Source organism: Ovis canadensis, chromosome 15, assembly GCF_042477335.2.
Source record: "Ovis canadensis isolate MfBH-ARS-UI-01 breed Bighorn chromosome 15, ARS-UI_OviCan_v2, whole genome shotgun sequence".
Classification (NCBI taxonomy): domain Eukaryota; kingdom Metazoa; phylum Chordata; class Mammalia; order Artiodactyla; family Bovidae; genus Ovis; species Ovis canadensis.
In genome coordinates, this window is record NC_091259.1 from 25,986,850 (window position 1) to 26,006,476 (window position 19,627).

At 40.3% G+C, this 19,627-nt stretch overlaps 1 protein-coding gene across 4 annotated transcripts in view; it reads right to left on the reverse strand.

Moving 5' to 3' along the window:
* EXPH5 (exophilin 5) overlaps positions 1–19,627 on the reverse strand; it is a 95,320-nt gene that overhangs the window by 25,746 nt on the left and 49,947 nt on the right. For 3 of the 4 annotated variants that reach the window (XM_069554957.1, XM_069554958.1, XM_069554959.1), the window contains exons 2-3: positions 10,429–10,589; positions 6,831–6,993 (exon numbers count right to left, since the gene is read on the reverse strand). In XM_069554957.1, coding sequence (XP_069411058.1) covers positions 6,831–6,993; positions 10,429–10,589 — 324 coding nt within the window. Of the gene's footprint in view, positions 1–5,814; positions 6,526–6,830; positions 6,994–10,428; positions 10,590–19,627 lie in introns of those variants that run through there. The other variant, XM_069554960.1, reaches the window with a different exon arrangement.

A 19,627-nucleotide genomic window follows, 5' to 3' on the forward strand; every position in this document is an offset into this window, starting at 1 on the left:
TTGCAAAGAGTTGGACACAACTGAGTGACTGAACTGAGCTGAACTCTCGTGTGACTCAGAGCTCTTGTATGAAGTCAAGTCCTCTCCTTCATTAAGAGCACAGCAAGAGGGAATTAAGAATTAAATAAACTCAGACTAGGTCAGATTAGTTAAAACTGTCAAGATGCAGTTTTCCTTCATTCAAACTCCTACCTGCTTCATGGTTCTTGAAAGCTGAGCATAAAACCTAGGAGGCCAAACAATTTTACATTTAAAAGATAACAACATGTATTAAACATGAAATTAAAAGATGCTTGCTCCTCAGAAGAAAAGCTATGACAAACTGAGACAATGTATTAAAATGCAGAGATGTCACTTTGCCAACAAAGGTCCGTATAGTCAAAGCTATGGTTTTTCTAATAGTTATGTAAGGAAGTTAGAGTTGGCCCATAAAGAAGGCTGAGCAGCGAAGAATTGATGCTTTTGGATTATGCTAGAGAAGACTCTTGAGAGTGCCTTGGACAGCAAGTAGATCAAACCAGTCGATCCTAAAGGAAATCAACCGAGTATTCATTTGAAGTATTGATTCTGAAGCTGAAGTTCCAATACTTTGGCCACCTGATGTGAAGACCTGACAATGGGAAAGACCTTGATGCTGGGAAAGATTGAAAGCAACAGTAGAAGGGGGCAGCAGAGGATGAGATGGTTGGATGGCATCACCGACTCGATGGATATGAGTTTGAGCAAACTTAGGGAGATAGTGAAGGACAGGGAGCCCTGATGTTCATGGGGATTTCATGTGGTCACAAAGAGTTGGACACTACTTAGTGACTGAACAACAAACAACAACATGTATTTTATAGTTTAGCTCAAAATTTAAACAGAAATTAAAATTAATATGGATTTTTTTCATATTATTCTGAAATACCAGCTCTATACTAATAATATTTAGAAGTTAAAATATTGCTTTTATTTGTAGTCTTCCTTTTCATACGTCTTTATTGAGCCTGCATGCCTTCTACATGCTAAATACTATTTTGAGTGCTTTGAAGGAAATAAATATCACTGAGATAGAGACTGTTCTCTAAGAGGCTTTATGACAGGAAAGATTAGGTACATAAAGAGCCAAAAGGCAAGCCGCAGTGTTATAAGGGCAATACAGAGGCTTAAGTAAAATGAAAATGCAGAGAGGCTGGTGAGCACTTGTCGGGATGAACCGGGAAAGCAAGGGGAGAGAAGGTGCTGGCTGAACAGGTATGAGAGCCAAAGAGCACCAGGAGCACAAGCCTGGAGACGTAAGACAGCAAGGAAGCTGGGAATTGACAAGTAATTCCATTTGCCTGCAGCCAAGAGAATGTGCCAGACTGTGAAGATTCTTCCCAAAGTCCTGCAGAGAGGTGGGCCTCCTGGTGTCCCTGCGCAGCTCAACATTCTCTATCAGCTGATCAGGGCCCTAGCCTGACTTGGAGTGAAGGGGAATTCCTAAGGACGGCAGGTGGCACAACTGGGAGAGAGTGTCACTGAGAGTGAGGGTGTGCTGTGAGGGCAAGGATGCACGCTCCCTAACAGCGTGCGAGACCGTGGGAGCCACTGTGGGTCGAGGTAGCAGGCAGGGTGTAGGACTCAGGAGGCTTGGAGGCCCAGAGCCTCCACAGTCACTTCCAGACCTGCCATAAATGTATGTTATAACACTGTAACATATTCCAGTTAGTGTACATTTCTGGTGTGAAGGGCTTCCACTTGGAGAGTGACTAAAACAACAGTGACATCACAAAAACCATGCTGGTTAAAGTCCTCTGGATTTGGGTGATTTCAAGAGACAGCATTTGCTCGTAAGTCCTACTAGGCCATACCTTAAAGATCTCTCACGTATATTCCCATGCTGCCAGCTATAGACAAAGCAGTTTCTCAGCCTTGGCACTACTGGCATTTCTTCAGTGTGGTGGTTTATCACATGTATTATATGATGTTTAGGAACATCCCTGACCCCTACCCACTAGATGCCAATAGCACCCACCCTTCAGCTGTGGAAACCAGAAATGTCTTCAGACATTGTCAAATGCCTTTTGGGGTGTAAAACTGCCCCTGACTGCAAACCACTGAGCTAAAGTGAGTATCTCATTATGTCACTTTTCTGCTTAATGAAAAACATAAATACAATATCCACATGCACACATGCATGAAATATACCAAAATATTAGTGCTTGTTCAGGTCAGTTGGTGAGAGGGGTGATATTATCTGTTACATGTATAAAATACATATATGTATAAAATAAGGAACTATATATACATATACAGTATATACAATAAGGAAAAGAATGGTATTCTTAGAAAGGGATGAATGTCTCCCTGCTGTCTACAGGATCAAGACCAAGCTCCTTAGCATGTATAAGATTTCCACGTTCTGGCCTCTGCCAAATACTCCCACCCCAACTCTTATCAGTCTCACCTTATACTGAGTCACTGAACCTCAGTGACCTAGATGGATTCTTGCTTTTTTCTAGTTTCTGAATCTTTGTTGTGTCATTTCTTTCTGCCTGGCACAACCTCCCAATTCTAAATTGCCCAGCTCAGTCCGATATGTCCTTCAGACACTGGCTCTCTTTTCCCAGGAATGCTTCTGATTCTCCAGTCTGAGTTAAGTGCTTCTCCTATAATCTCAAGGCATGAATACCATGCACCCACCATAGCACTCACCATATCACACCATAATCATCAGTGTATTCACTGATGTCACTCAGGTTGCAGCTAGGCCAGAAGGCATCTCTTCCTCAAGATCCTTACTGTCATTTGTCCAAAAATCACCATAATGAATATATGAATCCATGATGATTGGGATGTGATTGTCACTTCCTAGAGTTCTGCCCAACTATACACAGTCATCTGGTGTTCCCTGCTAGATTTTAAAGCCCTCCAGCTGAGGACTTTGCCTTGTTTTCAGGGTTTTATCTCCAGAACTAAATGCAGTATCTAACCAACAGAGTGGGACTTTGATAAATAAGAGAAGCTATCACACGCCAGGAATTCTGACGGCCCTTACCGTAGTGGGGGGTAGGAAGCTTTGCTGCTGTAGCTTCCAAACCTGGACAAACATCCGAATATCCTAGAGAAATAAAAATCAAGGGCCCCACTTCAGACCTGAATCAGAATCATGAGGCTGGGGCCTGGTAATCTGTCATTAGTTTTAAGTGCTGATGAAACTCTAATAACGATCAACCAGATCAACTGGGAACCACTCCCTTTGTCCTGCTTCTCCCTCCTGTCACCACAATGGGTGCCACACCTGGGATCACTGAAGGAGCATTTCCAAAGAAGGATTTTTCTTACTCTGACTTCTCCTTTGATCTAGGTGTCTTACATTCCTGTGTCCTCCAACTCAAACCTAGGTACTTGGCAAGAAGAAGGAAGATGGTATAGTAGGACACTTGGAAAGAGAGAAGGAGGAAAAGAGAAAGAGAGACAGAAAACAGAATTCAGGGAGAAAAAGTTACCTGCTCTTTAAACTTTTCAAAATTGCATTTGAACTTTTTGCTTATGTAAACAGAGGTTGCAGCTAGACTCCTCTGATAGATCAGACAAATTTGGGCATGTCTGAAGAGCAGCTAGGGGGCCTGGATGGATCCACCGAAACACTTTGCATCCTCAGGTAAAAACAACCATCCTAAAGGGACAGGGTAGTCAGCATGCACACCCTTACTCCAGGAGAGCAGCTGTCGCTCTCTAATCACAGCATTGTGCTGAGTCCTTACTGTATGCTACACTGTGAAGGTCTTCAAAGGAAAGAGCTCAACTTGAATTTGATTGCACATGTTACTCATGAGCCTTATCAGCTATTTCTCTTGTAGTTCCTCTTTGCTCTAGTCCTTGGGACTACAACAAAGGGAAGACTAGAGGGGAAAATAATGCACCGCCCTAAAATCATCATAATGAACTGGGGGCATGTAGCTTCACAGCTTTGAGAATTTATAGGCACAAAGATAAGGGGCCCCCTTGCAGGATAACTTCATGGTGGAGTGTGTTGGCTCATAGAACAGAGGGTGACACACCACCTATTCACGGAGGGGAGTAATCAGTGGGATGATGGGGATCTGAAACAAGAAAAAATAACTGGAGATACTACTGGGCTGCCAGGGAAGCTGCATTTATAAGTTCATGACATACACTGTTAGGTACTTGCTAAACTAAGTAGAAGGCATTTGTAAGGCAACGCAGTTACTGAAATTCTGTGGTGGGGGCTGAGTACCATATGTCTCAGATAATAAATGCCCCCAAACAAGATGCGAGAAAACATAACTTACAGGGAAATGTTAAGAGAAAGATATGCAATCCTGTCAGCCCTCGGTATCCGTGGGTTCTGCAGACTCAACTAGCCATGGATGGAGGGCCTGTTGGCTGAATCTGTGGATAGAGAGTGCTATCTGTACATTTTTAATAAGATACTCGAGCATCTGTGGGGTTTGGTATCCGCAGGAGGTCCCAGAACCAATCCCCCACAGATACCAAGCTACAATTGTATATGTATACTTTTTTTGAATTTATTGGCTAGCAATAAATGATTAAAGCACTAGTGGAAATTATTTCTTTATTCCTGGGGTTGTGGTAGAGTCACAGAGAGTACAGTTCAATTATTTACAAATAGGATTAAAGTGGGATAATTAGGAAGTACATAAATTTGGGAGGAGAAACTTCAGTAGTCATATTTGAATCAGAAATGGCAAATTTTTTGCCTTTTTGTTAATTAATGAAGTCACTATGTTCCTACAGCTTTTGAGGGGTTGGCCTTCTTTCTGTGATTTACAGAAGATCCTCTAAAACTGCTTGGCTAACTTGTTCTCCAGAGGACCGAATGTGACAATGTCGAGTTCTGATGGCTTCAGCAAGTAGAAACCTGACTACTTCCCAGCGCAGGATGACTGTGCTTCCCCCAGGGCCTTTGTCAGTTCCTCCCACTGTGCTTATAGGCAAGGAGCCGCTCCTGTCTGATTCTGAAGCTTGCTTCTGTATTTTGAAAAAGATCAGAACTGCTGAATGAAAAATAATGAAGATAATGAAAATAATAAAGAGCCCCTCAGAATGTATGACACACCATTTATTGTCCTACCAAAGTGCCACACACCCTTAAAAACAACCTCTTTCCTAATACACACATTCAAATTCAGGATTTAGATCCAAATCTTTAGGTCACACTCATATTTAAAAATAAAAAGGGTTTATTTTTATGCTTTATCTTCTGAAACCTACTAGGAGCAAAAAACAGTGTATTTGTTACATTTTAAACCAGCACAATTACAGTTTGAAAATAAAATGTATTTAAAGACAGCAAATCTGAAAACTGTGAAACATAAACATATGCTTAAAGGATAAAATTTGTTTCCTTTTTATATGTTGTGTTTGTCTGGTTAAAAGAGAGCTACATGTCATTTTGGTATTTAAGAAGAACAGTTGCTAAACAGAATTTTGTGAGAGTTTCATTTTTTAAAAATTTGGTCTATAACCAAAATCCATGATGCCCAGAATGAAGACTATTGTTTTTTTACCTTCTTTGTTCCACTTTTGCAGCAGCTTACAATATGAGCTTGAAATTAACTTGTTGGTTACCTCAACTTTTCCTAGTTTACTAATGTTACATTGTTCAGCTACAATAAAACTCTGCCTTAAAGAAAATAACCTGAAACACAAATTACATCATAAACCCCAGCCACCCCTCATATTAAAAATATTTCTTTTCTCTTTAAAAGAAATATTTCTTATAAAGGAAATACTCCTCAATTTTAAATTGTCAAATGAGAGAATTACTAGTGTTTTAAACATTTTTTACAAAGAAAAGCAACTCACCGGTTTGAAGAGTATTTCCTTGTAAGCAACTCTCGTAGAAACAATCACATAAATCTACATTTTGTTCAGCTCTTCATTATTTCGTCAAGGACAAAAACAGCCTCAGCTGAAAGCTGGAAGTAAAAACCTTCCATTCCCCTAAGAGGGGAGGACAGAGCTGAGTGAGTCTCAGAGACTCATCACATACCTTGCCAGCTGCTTGCTGCCTACTGTTTTTCAGCAAGAGTGACCTCCAACACCTTTTACTTAGCACTGCAGCGCACACTTAATGGCACACAAGGAACATATCACGTGCCAAGCCAACACCTTAAGAGGGTGGGAAGCTTTTCAACCAGGAAGACATGCTGAAAATACTTAGCAGTCAGCTCAATTGCACGTAAGCTTGTTTTTCACAAAACAATCCAACAGCCTTATGAGTCAAGACGAACTGATTTACACAGTTTTCAACTGGGAATCCACTGGAACAATACCTCCATTGCTCTCAAAGCTTCCCTTTCTTCACTTTAAGTTTAATTTCCAGGCAACTACAGAAAAATGGCTGCTCTGAGTATTTTTAATGATGGTAATATATTTTTCTCTGCTTCAAACTTCAGATTTTCTCTACTCTTTGCTCATCTGATTTACGTTCATTTACCCTTTATGCCCCAACTCTCCTGACACACATACTCCTCCAGGAAGGAGTAGTTTTGATTTAAATGCATTTTCATGACCAGGGGATAGACCAGGCTCTTGGAGCAGTGGAAACACTGTCAATAATTATTTCTCAACATTTAACCCATTATTCACCATGTCCACCTCCTGGGACTTGTGCCATTGGTTAGAAGTTGGATTTCAGATAAGCCCAGTTTCAAAGTTTCGTAAGGACTTTGTCCCTTACAGAGCTCAGCCCTGTTTCCTTTGTTACTATCTGGAATTAAATGCTAAAAACAAACATTAAACATTCTGAACACAAAACAGGCTGCTGGCCTCTGGGATCTGGTAACTAATGAGCTGTCACATGATCTGAGTTTACTCACCCTGTCTGTCCCAGCGACTGAAGCTTTGAAGTCTCCTTTCTGGATTTTCTGAATGAGAACAAGGAAGCAAATGATGATCTGAAGCTCAGCCGAGAAGGAACGGATTTTGGGTTTCTTTGATTGAGTATATTTTTAGATCTTGATGATTGTAATTCCACAGGATCTAAATGAAAATTATAAAAATTTTGCATGACTAAAATGTTTCCAGGTAAGTATATTGGAGAACTAATCTCTCTTCACCCCCCACGCAGTCTAGAAATGCAGGCATTCCTATATGAACTGGGTTGGGGTGGTGGGGTGGGGGTGGGGTTCATCCCCAAATGAACCTCAGGAACTAGGGGCACTCCCGTGCCATGAACGGTTCTGCTTATTGGGAAAAAAACCTCGCAAAAAGCAGGGAGTCTTTCAATATGTATTGTGGAATACACAATATTCAATAATACACAATAATATAGAATGTCCCTCTCCCTATTCCAGCTTCGAGGCTTTCTCAATGTATCTTCCCCCTGGTGAACCAAAACCAAAACTTTGTTAGGGACCTCATTCAATTCTCATGCCACTCTTAACTACCATGTCCTTTAGAAATCTTTATTTTGGTGCTTTAAAACTATCGTGAGACACTACATAACTTTTCATATCAAAGAAAGTAAAGGAAAAGCATATTAAACCCTTCAGAGTATTTCTTACTCCCATCAAAAATCTATCTCTGTGTATATGTATTTGCTACATATATGCTTTATATGTGGGTAAACATGTAACATAAATATGTATAATATATGTACAGATAATACATAGTATTATTTATGAGTATTAAAAATTCTAAGACAAGAGCTCAGTTCAGTCAGTTCAGCTGCTCAGTTGTGTCCAATTCTTTGTGACCCCATGAACCGCAGCACGCCAAATTTCCCTGTCCATCACCAACTCCTGGAGCTTGCTCAGATTCACATCCATCAAGTCAGTAATCCAACCATCTCATCCTCTGTCATCCCTTTCTCCTCCTGCCTTCAACCTTTCCCAGCATCAGGGGATTTTCTAACGTGTCAGTTCTTCGCATTAGGTGGCCAAACTATTGGACCTGCAGCTTCAGCATCAGTCCTTCCCATGAATATTCAGGACTGATTTCCTTTAGGATGGATTGGTTTAATCTCCTTGCAGTCCAAGGGACTCTCAAGAGCCTCCTCTAACACCACAGTTCAAAAGCATCAATTTTCAGTGATCATCTTTCTTTACGGTCCAACTCTCACATCCACACATGACTACGGGAAAAACCATAGCTTTGACTAGACAGACCTTAGTCAGCAAAGTAATGTCTTTGCTTTTTAATATGCTATCTAGGTTGGTCATAGCTTTTCTTGCAAGGAGTAAGCGTCTTTTAATTTCATGGCTGCAGTCACCATCTGCAATGATTTTGGAGCCCAAGAAAATAAATTCTGTCACTGTTTCCATTGTTTCCCCACCTATTTGCCATGAAGTGATGAGACAACAAGCCATGATCTTTGTTTTTTGAATGTTGAGTTTTAAGCCAGGGTTTTCACTTTCCTCTTTCACTTTCATCAAGAGGCTCTTTGCTTTCATCTGCGTAGCTGAGATTATTGATATTTCTCCTAGAAATCTTGATTCTAGCTTGTGATTCATCCAGCCCAGCATTTCACATGATGTACTTTGCATATAAGTGAAATAAGCAGGGTGACAATATACAGCTATGACGTACTCCTTTGCCAATTTGGAACCAGTGCATTGTTCCATGTCTGTTTCTAACTGTTGCTTCTTGTCTTGTGTACAGATCTCTCAAGAGGCAGGTAAGGTGGTCTGGTATTCCCATCTGTTTCAAAGTTTTCCACAATTGGTTGTGATCCACACAATCAAAGGCTTTAGCATAGTCAATGAAGCAGATGTTTTCCTGGAATTCTCTTGCTTTTTCTATGATCGAACAGATGTTGGCAATTTGATCTCTGGTTACTGTACCTTTTCTAAATCCAGCTTGAACATCTGGAAGTTCTCAGTTCACGTACTGTTGAAGCCTAGTTTGCAGAATTTTCAGCATTACTTTGCTCGTGTGTGAAATGAGTGCAATTGTGTGGTAGTTTGAACATTCGTTGGCATTGCCTTTCTTTGGAATTGGAATAAAAACTGACCTTTTCCAGCCCTGTGGCCACTGCTGAATTTTCCAAATTTGCTGGCATATTGAGTACAGCACTTTAATAGCATCATCTTTTGGGATTTGAAATAGTTCAGCTGGAATTCCATCACCTCCACTAGCTTTGTTCATAGTGATGCTTCCCAAGGCCCACTTGACTTCACATTCCAGGATGTCTGGCTCTAGGTGAGTGATCACATGAGCATAGTTATCTTGGTCATGAAGATCTTTTTTTGTATAGCTCTTCTGTGTATTCTTGCCACCTCTTCTTAATACCTTCTGCTTCTGTTAGGTCCATACTGTTTCTGTCCTTTATTGTGCCCATATTTTTTTTTTTAAGTGTTTATTTATTTCTGGCTGTGCTGGGTCTTCGCTGGTGCATGGACTGTTCTCTAGTTGCGGTGAGCAGGGGCTACTCTCTTGTGGTGGTGCACGAGTTTCTCACTGCGGTGGCTTTTCTTGCAGAGCACGGGCTCTTGGGTGATCAAGGCTTCAGTAGTTGCAACACACGGGGTCAGTAGTTGTGATGCATGGGCTTTAGATGCCCTGCTGCATCTGAATCTTCCTGGACCAAGGATCAAACCTGCGTCCCCTGCACTGACAGGCAGATTTTTAACCACTGGACCACCAGGGAACTCCTCTTGTGCCCATCTTTGCATTAAACCTTCCCTTGGTCTCTCTAAGTTTTTTGAAGAGATCTCTAATCTTCCTCATTGTATTGTTTTTCTCTATTTCTTTTCAATGATAACTTAGGAAGGCTTTCTTATCTCTGCTTGTTATTCTTTGGAACTCCTCATTTAAATGGATATATCTTTCCTTTTCTCCAGAGCTACATATATCAAGTCCATCATACTGTAATACTTAAGACATGCTGACATGCTGGTAGTTACAAAGTTAGAATGTCTACGGAAGACATTTGTTTGCACTCATTTATGGCGTTTAAGTTACCAAAGTACCAAAAGGGTGGAAGCATCTCTACCACCTGCTCTCCTCATTCTCTGTTCTCCTTTTCCTCCCCTCCTTTGTCTCCCCCTCCTTCTGCACCATCATTCCATTTATTTAAATGCTTACCATGTTAGGACTCAGTACTTTATACATGTTATTTTATTTAATTCTCAACAACCACCATATGATGATCATACCCATTTAAAGATGTGAAAACTGAGGCTTAAAGAGAGTCACATGAATTCTGATAGAATAGAGAGTAGAGAGAGAGAGTGGATATTTGAATCTAGCCCTTTTTGATATTGATGTCTATGTTCTTAACCACTGTGCTATCTTGCATGACTATAAAAACACCCCCCCCCCACCCCGCCCAAGACATCACGGTACATTTTCAGTTCACTCTTTTTATTGTGAACTTTTTGTCCCTTATAATTTTAAAATAGTCCTAAACACAGATTGGTTAAATTGGAGATCCCATTGAACCCTTATCTACAATGAAGAGCCATAAGGTCTCACCATTTTCTGCCATCCCCTTTCTCAGCCTATGTGTAAGCGGTTGTTTTAACATTTGGCTAACATCTGTTTCATTACAAAACTTTTTCCTTTGAATTTCTTCAAACCATTCACCAGTCACTCCTTGAAGCCATCTGATATCCCTCTTTGTCTTCTGGAGTTTGCTGAAATAAAACAAAAATACACACGCTTTAAATTTCTTCACATGAAGTGCAAACTCATGTGATGGGTCAAACTTTACCTGGTGGAGGAGTTGCATAACCTGTAAGTCCAGGGGCAAATTGGCTCTAGCTGGAGTTTCCTTTTCACTACCCTACCATGTATATAGTTTGACTGTAATCATCTAAACACAATGACAATCTAAAAGTTTTTCCTAGTAGTTGAAATAATCAAGTTGCTGAGGACATTGTGGGTTGAGCATTGTGCAAACCTGACCTAATAATGCAACTGATTGATAGATATTTTAATGACATGGAGAAACTAGAATATTCTAGTTCTGTTTACTCATTCATTTGTTTGTTGACAATCAGATGTTTATTGAGCAATGTTTATGCAACAGGTCCTATAACAGATGTAAGCAGCAGTTCTTGGTTGCTTAGTCATGTTCAACTCTTTGCAGTCCCATGGACTAGAGCCCACCAGGAATATCCTTGGAATTTTCTAGGCAAGATTACTAGAGTGGGTTGCCATTTGGGTCCTTATTTGCCCATCCAGTGGTCAAGAAGAAAAGCTTACATAGAGAAAAGCTTACATTGCTAAATGTGATGGTCTTAGATAATGGAATTCTTTAAACACAAAATCACAAAAGCCTGTGATGAGGGCATGGCTAATGCTCGGTAGTAAGGGGAAAGTGTGATTTGAGCTTAATAGGAAAAGTCATCCAAAGCACAAATGTGTCTGACCCATATTTCCAGAATGTCAGAACTGAAATTCTGCTATTATTTCTTTTTCCTTCTCTCCTGTCCTTATCTACTTAGTCTTCTTTCAAATGAAAATGCTGCTCTAAGTTCTTAGTTAAATCATCAGTTGTGACTTAAAAAAAAAAAAAAGCAGATCATTTGTTCCATTTGAGGAGGACCCTAGAACTGTTTGGAAATGAGAGATGTTTAATCCAGAGGGAGACTGTCCTGTACATAGGTAAATAAAGCAGGAAGGGGAGTCAGAAGAACCTAATGATAAATTTCATCAAAGGGTCAGGTTGACAAACTTCTGAAGAAAAAGCCAGGCTTCTTGTTGGGCTCCAAGCTTGGGAAATTCTGCTGCTTTGGAAAGAATTTCTTATGACTCCAGAATTGCCCTTTATCCAGGGTCCTTTGTGAAGCACAAATGTTAGAGACTCTGTACTCTAAGAAAGCGGTGTGCAAGACAGCTGCAGAATGGCTAATTTGGGGTTAAAGGCAGTGAACTCTAATGGTTGCAAGTCAGGTTCCTGCTTAGGGCTATGATACTGTCATCTTATAAAATAATCAAGAGGGAAGTCAGAGGCCATCCTGCCCAGACTTGTATTTTGAAAAGCATTAAGCAGCAATCATCACATCCAGTCCACATAATTTGCATTAGTCCCTTCCATTTTGCCATTGCCACCCCTCTGACACATAGTCACTCCTGTCACTCTTACAGACTAAGAGACCACAAGTACCTGCTTCTAACCAGTACTGACTGCCGTCAACTTATCAATACCTTATTTATTACTGTCTCACTTTTTTTTTTCTTTTTGGCCATGCCACACCACTTGCAGGATCTTAGTTTCCCGACCAGGGACTGAACCCTGGATCCAGGGAAGTGAAAGTGCTGAGCCCTAACCACTGGACTCCCAGAGAATTCCCTAATATTCCACGTTTATACCTGACCTTTAGTGTCTCAGTGCCCTCCCAAGTGATCAGACCACAACATTCAGCAGCACCCCTGCCCATTTCTCAACACATCCTTCTCATTTCAGAAGACAGTTAAGCTACCTGACTTAGGAACTTTCTAGTCTTTATTTTCTTGGGCCTCAAAATCACTGCAGATGGTGACTGCAGCCATGAAATTAAAAGACGCTTGCTCCTTGAAAGGAAAGCTATGACAAACCTAGACTCCATATTAAAAAGCAGAGACATCACTTTGCCAACAAAGGTCTGTATAGTCAAAACTATAGTTTTTCCCAGTAGTCATGTATGGATGTGAGAGTTGGATCATAAAGGATGTTGAGCACTGAAGAATTGATGCTTTTGAAATATGGTGCTGGAGAAGACTCTTGAGAGTCCTCTAGACTGCAAAGAGATCAAACCAGTTAATCCTAAAGGAAATGAGTCCTGAATATTCATTGGAATGACTGATGCCGAAGCTAAAGCTCCAATACTTTGGATTGCATTGCTAACTCAATGGACATGAACCTGAGCAAACTCCAGGAGATGGTGGAGGACAGGGAAGCCTGGCGTGCTGCTGTCCATGGGGTCACAAAGAATTGGACATGTCTTAGTGACTGAACTGAACTGAGCTCAATAAATATAACTTTGTTATTTTTTCTAAAGCCTCCATATAACACTGACTGTCTTTTAAAATTAGTCACACTTCATTTAATTTCATCTCAAGCATTCATTCCACACTCGCACTCAAATCCATCACCGCATGTTTCTTTTTAACATCTGGCCAGTGAAGTCAGAAATCTGTACTTCTATGTGAATACTCTGTGTGAGTTTTACTCCAGGAAACAGATCTTAAAGAAATGGCCCTTCCCCAAAGTACATTAATTTAACTCAACAGTATGAAGTTGCTAAAAGTTACTCCGGCAATGTAGTGTCCTGAAAAAATGCATGTGACATAGCATGAAGCAGAAAAAACAAAGTACAACATTTTATCTATACTTATAGCTATGTGAAAAATAATGCACCTATTTGGACACACTAGAGAAAGAAAAATAAACACCTGATTTCTTAGAATAGAATAATTACAGGTATCAAGTCCACTTTTAACTTCTATAAAATTATGTTTATTCAATAAATACATTTTTCTTTAATTGTGAATTTTAATTTATATGATCATTTTCCATTATAATTTTTCTTGTAGATAGAGAAAAATCAATCATATTTTCACAATCCTAATGCAATCAGTATTGCCCTTTTGATGTGATTTTTTTCCTCTGCATTTCTCATATGGTTGTAATAAAATGTATTAAATATGCACTTGTGGAAAGCCTCCTAGAGAGAAGATACAGAGATACAAAGGTGAGCAGAGCAGATATAGCTACTACCCTAGAGAGCTTATTGTTTAATGGAAGAGACAGATATGAGTCCAATAATGATATAAACATAAGATAACAAACAGTGGTATGATTTCTTCATTCAACACATGTCTGAACTCTGGGCAAAGATCAATGAATAAGTCAAGTTCTTGCCCTCATGGAATTTACAGTCTGCTGGGATAGGAGTGGAGGCAAACAATAAAAAATTAAGCAGATGTTATGAGAGCATATAACAAGGGGACCTGGTTTTGTGAGGCGGAAGCAAAGATTTCCTTAAGAAGATGACATATAGCCTGAAGGATGAAGCAAAAAGGTAGTGGGTGGACGGTTCTGGGACAGAGCTTTCCAGGCAAAAGAGTAGTAGCTGTAGAGGAAATGCCCCCAAGGAAAGAAGCCAGGAACTGAAACAAGGCTGGCCTGGCTGGAATGTGGAGGTGGAAAATAAGACTAACTAAAGGGGAGAGCTATGACCAGTGCGTGTTAACTTATATGCAAAGTACATCATGAGAAATGCTGGGCTGGAAGAAGCACAGGCTGGAATCAAGATTGCCGGGAGAAATATCAATAACCTCAGATATGCAGATGACACCACCCTTATGGCAGAAAGTGAAGAGGAGCTAAAGGGCCTTTTGATGAAAGTGAAAGAGAAGAGTGAAAAAGTTGGCTTAAAACTCAACATTCAGAAAACGAAGATCATGGCATCTGGTCCCATCACTTCATAGGAAATAGAATTGGAAACAGTGGAAACAGTGTCAGACTTTATTTTTCTGGGCTCCAAAACCAGTGCAGATGGTGATTGCAGCCATGAAATTAAAAGACGCTTACTCCTTGGAAGGAAAGTTATGACCAACCTAGATAGCATATGCAAAAGCAGAGACGTTACTTTGCCAACAAAGGTCCATCTAGTCAAGGCTATGGTCTTTCCAGTGGTCATGTATGGATGTGAGAGTCAGACTATAAAGAAAGCTGAGCACTGAAGAATTGATGCTTTTGAACTGTGGTGTTGGAGAAGACTCTTGAGAGTCACTTGGACTGCAAGGAGATCCAACCAGTCCATACTAAAGGAGATCAGTCCTGGGTGTTCTTTGGAAGGACTGATGCTAAAGCTGAAACTCCAGTACTTTGGCCACCTCATGCGAAGAGCTGACTCATTGGAAAAGACTCTGATGCTGGGAGGGATTGGGGGCAGGAAGAGAAGGGGATGACAGAGGATGAGATGGCTGGATGGCATCACTGACTTGATGGACATGAGTTTGGGTGAACTCCGGGAGTTGATGATGGACAGGGAGGCCTGGCGTGCTGCAATTCATGAGGTTGCAAAGATTTGGACACGACTGAGTGACTGAACTGAACTGAACTGAAAAGGGAGAGCAGAAAGGTAGCTGCTAGATCATGCAAACTTGAGGGTTGGGTTAATCAGTTTGACCATTAGTCCTGGAGCAGTGATAAAGCATGAATGACAGGGAAGGAGCATGACACAACAGGTTTGTACTTTAGTTTTATTTTATTGATTGATTGACTTTTTGCTGTGCTGGGTCATTGTTGCTGGACAGGCTTTTTTCTCGACTAGTGGAGAGTGGGGGCTATTCTCTAGTTGCAGCACACGGGCTCAGCAGTTGCAGCGCATGGGCTTACTTGCTCTGTGGCACATGGGATCTGCCTGGGTCAGGGAATGAACCTGTGTCTTCTGCATTGGCAGGCAGATTCTTTACCACTGAGCCACTAGGGAAGTCCCCAGATTTGTACTTTAAAAAGATTTACCTGGTGGTCTGGTGGTTGGGAGTCTGCCCTCCAGTGCAGGGGCCACAGGTTCAGTCCTGGCTGGGGGACTAAGATCTCACATGCCACAGAGCAACTAAGCCTGTGAGCAGCAGCCAGAGGGCTCTCATGCCACCACTACTGAGCCTGTGTGCTCTAGACTGTGCTCTGCAACGAGAGAAGTCTGCGCACTGAAACTAGGTAAAGTTCACATGGCACAATGAGGAGTCCACACACACACCACAGTGAAAACTCAGTGCAGCCAAAAAAAAAAAAGATCATCCTAGACTAAAAAGGAATCCAACAAAATGAAGAGGCAACCTACTGGATGGGGGTGGGGGTGGGATATTTGCAAATCATATTATTTGATAGGGGTTAATTACCAAAATACACAAACCATGCGTAAAACCCAACAGCAAAAAAAGCAAAGTATATGATTTGGGTAGAGGATCTGAGCAGATATTTTTCCAAAAAAGACATACAGATGGCCAACAGGCACATGAAGAGATACTCAATACCACAAATTATCAGAGAAATGCAAATAAAACCACTTCTTACCTGTCTGAAGGGCTATTACCAAAATAAGAAATGACACGTTGGCGAAGATATGGAGAAAAGGGAACCCTCAATGCACTATGTGTGGGAACACAGTTGGTGCAGCCACTCTGGAGACAATATAAAAGTTCCTCAAAAAATTAAAAATAGAACTCCTATGTGATCCAGCAATTCCACTTCTGGGAAAGTGAGGACACTAATTTGAAAAGGTATATGCATTCCTGTATTCATTGCAGCATTATTTTCAATAACTAAGACAGAGAACAACCTAAGTGTCCGTCGATGAATGAATGGATAAAGAAGATGTGACTTCATACACACAGCCATAAAAAGAATGAAATCTTGATAAAATCTCGCCATTTACTACGACATGGATGGACCTTGAGGGCATTATGCTAAGTGAAATAAGTCAGAGAAAGACTAATACTATATGACCTCACTTGTGTGTGAAATTTAAACAACAAAACTAAGTTGATAGATACAGAGAACAGATTGGTGATTGTCAGAGGTGGGGGGAGGGTGCGGGGTGGGACAAATGGATGAAGGAGGTCAAAAGTTACAAAATTCTAGTTATAAAATAATTATGTCATGTGGATGTAATGTACAGTATGGTGACAATAGTTATTAATACTGTACTGAATATTTCGAAGTTGCTAAGAGTAGAGATCTTAAAAGTCCTCATCAAAAGAAAAGAAAGCTTATAACTATGTGTAGCGATAGTTGTTAACTAGATTTATTGTGATGATCATTTCACAATTTATACAAATATTGAATCATTATTTTATACACCTGAAATTAATGCTGTAAAATAATTTTAAAGGCTTTTTACATTAATGAATAATGTCAATTACACCTCAATAAATTTTTTTTAAAAAACATCATTCTAGCAGCAGGTGGAGAAAAGATTCCAGTGGGGAACAGGAGAGAGTGGTCAGGGTACTTACAGGGGTGAGGAGAGAGAGACCCTGTTTACTTGGACAAGGAGAGTGGTGGTGAAGTAGAATGAAAGTAGAAAGTACTCAGAGCTACTAAGTGGGTGAAACTGTCAACCAAATGATTACGTGACCTTGGAAGGTTATGGACACAGACATATCAAGAAAGATTCCTCAATTTCTAATTTCCATAGGCGTGTAGAAGTCATTCTTCAGATAATACATATATAATCTTCAAAAATTATATATAAAATACCTTCAACATTACTTATTTTTGGAGCAACCATTAAATATTTGCATAATATTCAAACTACTATGATTTCTATAATTTATTTTCTATTCCTCTGGTATAGAACATTGTTATTTTCCTTATAAATACTGCTTAATGAACATCACTGCACATTTTCTATTTTCATAGTGCCCTGACAGGTGCTGAAGTAGAATTATGGGATCAAAAAGTCAAAGTGTGTTTATGACTCTTTATTTTTATTTTTTTCAAAATGGCTGCAGCAATATTACTCATGCCAGCAACATGTAAGACTACTAGTGGTCATCCTTGGAAGACTCAGTTCAGTTCAGTTCGGTTGCTCAGTCATGTCCGACTCTTTGTGACCCCATGAACTGCAGCACGCCAGGCCTCCCTGTCCATCACCACCTCCTGAAGTTCACTCAAACTCGCGTCCATCGAGTCGGTGATGCCATCCAGTCATCTCATCCTCTGTCGTCCCCTTTTCCTCCTGCCTCCAATCCCTCCCAGCATCAGAGTCTTTTCCAATGAGTCAACTCTTCACATGAGTTGGCCAAAGTACTGGAGTTTCAGCTTTAGCGTCAGTCCTTCCAAAGGACACCCAGGGCTGATCTCCTATTTTGATTATTTTTACTTCCTAAATTTCATACTTTCAATTTAAAATGTGGGCAGCTATTTTTTCTTTTAAGAATTTTTTTCTCATCTTAAAAAAAGCTACATTTTGAACACTTTCCCATATGTCTGTTTACTAACTATATTTTGTGTTTTGGCAATTGTACATTTCATCAATTTCTAAATCAATGTCTCAGAGTTTTTCACTGTAATGTGAGAAAACTTATTTTCCCTAGGTTTTTAAAATTCTAATTAAAATTTGAATGTTGAGCCATATAAACCTCATTCTCTCTCAAGGTTTAGAGTAGGTTAAAACATAATTAATCTGTAAGTTTATGCTAATATTTGTCTCTAAAAGAATAAGAAATGAAATGTGGATAGTGGTTACATGTAGATAAATGAAAGGGCATGATTTTGAAGAAATCCAGTGGCTTTTAAATCAGAAGTATTCCTACGTTGTCAGGAAAGTGGGTGAACATGTACAACCAAGAGTGAGAAAATTCAAGGGTAAGATAGTAGTTTTATTCTGAATTAATTAATTCTTAATTAACTGAATTCTGCCAGAGAATGCACTGGTCATAACAAAGACCCTTTTTCAACAACACAAGAGACAACTTTACACATGGACATCACCAAATGATCAATACCAAAATCAAATTGATTGCATTCTTTGTACTTGGAGAAGCTGCATCTACCTGGAGTTGACTATGGTTCAGATCATCATCTTCTCATGGCCAAATTCAGGCTTAAACTAAAGAAAGCGGGGGAAACCACTAGACCAGCCAGGTATGACTTAAATCAAATCCCTTATGAATATGCAGTGGAGGTGATGAACAGAGTCAAGGGATTAGATCTAGAAAACAGTGTACCTGAAGAACTATGGACAGAGGTTGTAATATTGTACAGGAGGCAGTGAACAAAACCATACCAAAGAAAAGAAAAGCAAGAAGGCAAAGTGGTTATCTGAAGAGGCTTGACAAACAGTTGAAGAAAGATGAGAAGTGAAAAGCAAGGGAGAAGGGGAAAGGTTTAGTTCAGTTCAGTTCAGTCGCTCAGTAGTGTCCAACTCTTTGCGACCCCATGAACCACAGCAAGCCAGGCCACCCTGTCCATCACCAACTCCTGGAGTCTACCCAAACCTATGTCCTTTGAGTTGGTGATGCCATCCAACCATCTCATCCTCTGTCGTCCCCTTCTCTTCCTGCCCTAAATCTTTCCCAGCATCAGGATCTTTTCCAATGAGTCAGCTCTTTGCATCAGGGGGACTGGAGTATTGGAGTTTCAGCTTCAACATCAGCACTTCCAATGAACATCCAGGACTGATCTCCTTTAGTATGGACTGGTTGGATCTCCTTGCAGTCCAAGGGACTCTCAAGAGTCTTCTCCAACACCACAGTTCAAAAGCATCAATTCTTCAGTGCTCAGCTTTCTTTATAGTCCAACTCTCACATCCATACATGACCACTGGAAAAACCATAGCCTTGACTAGACAGACCTTTGTTGGCAAAGTAATGCCTCTGCTTTTGAATATGCTATCTAGGTTGGTCATAACTTTCCTTCCAAGGAGTAAGCGTCTTTTAATCTCATGGCTGCAATCATCATCTGCAGTGATTTTGGAGCCCAGAAAAATAAAATCAGCCACTGTTTCCACATCTATTTCCTATGAAGTGACGGGGCCAGATGCCATGATCTTAGTTTTCTGAATGTTGAGTTTTAAGCCAACTTTTTCACTCTTCTCTTTCACTTTCATCAAAAGGCCCTTTAGCTCCTCTTCACTTTCTGCCATAAGGGTGGTGTCATTTGCATATCTGAGGTTATTGATATTTCTCCCAGCAATCTTGATTCCAGCCTGTGCTTCTTCCAGCCCAGTGTTTC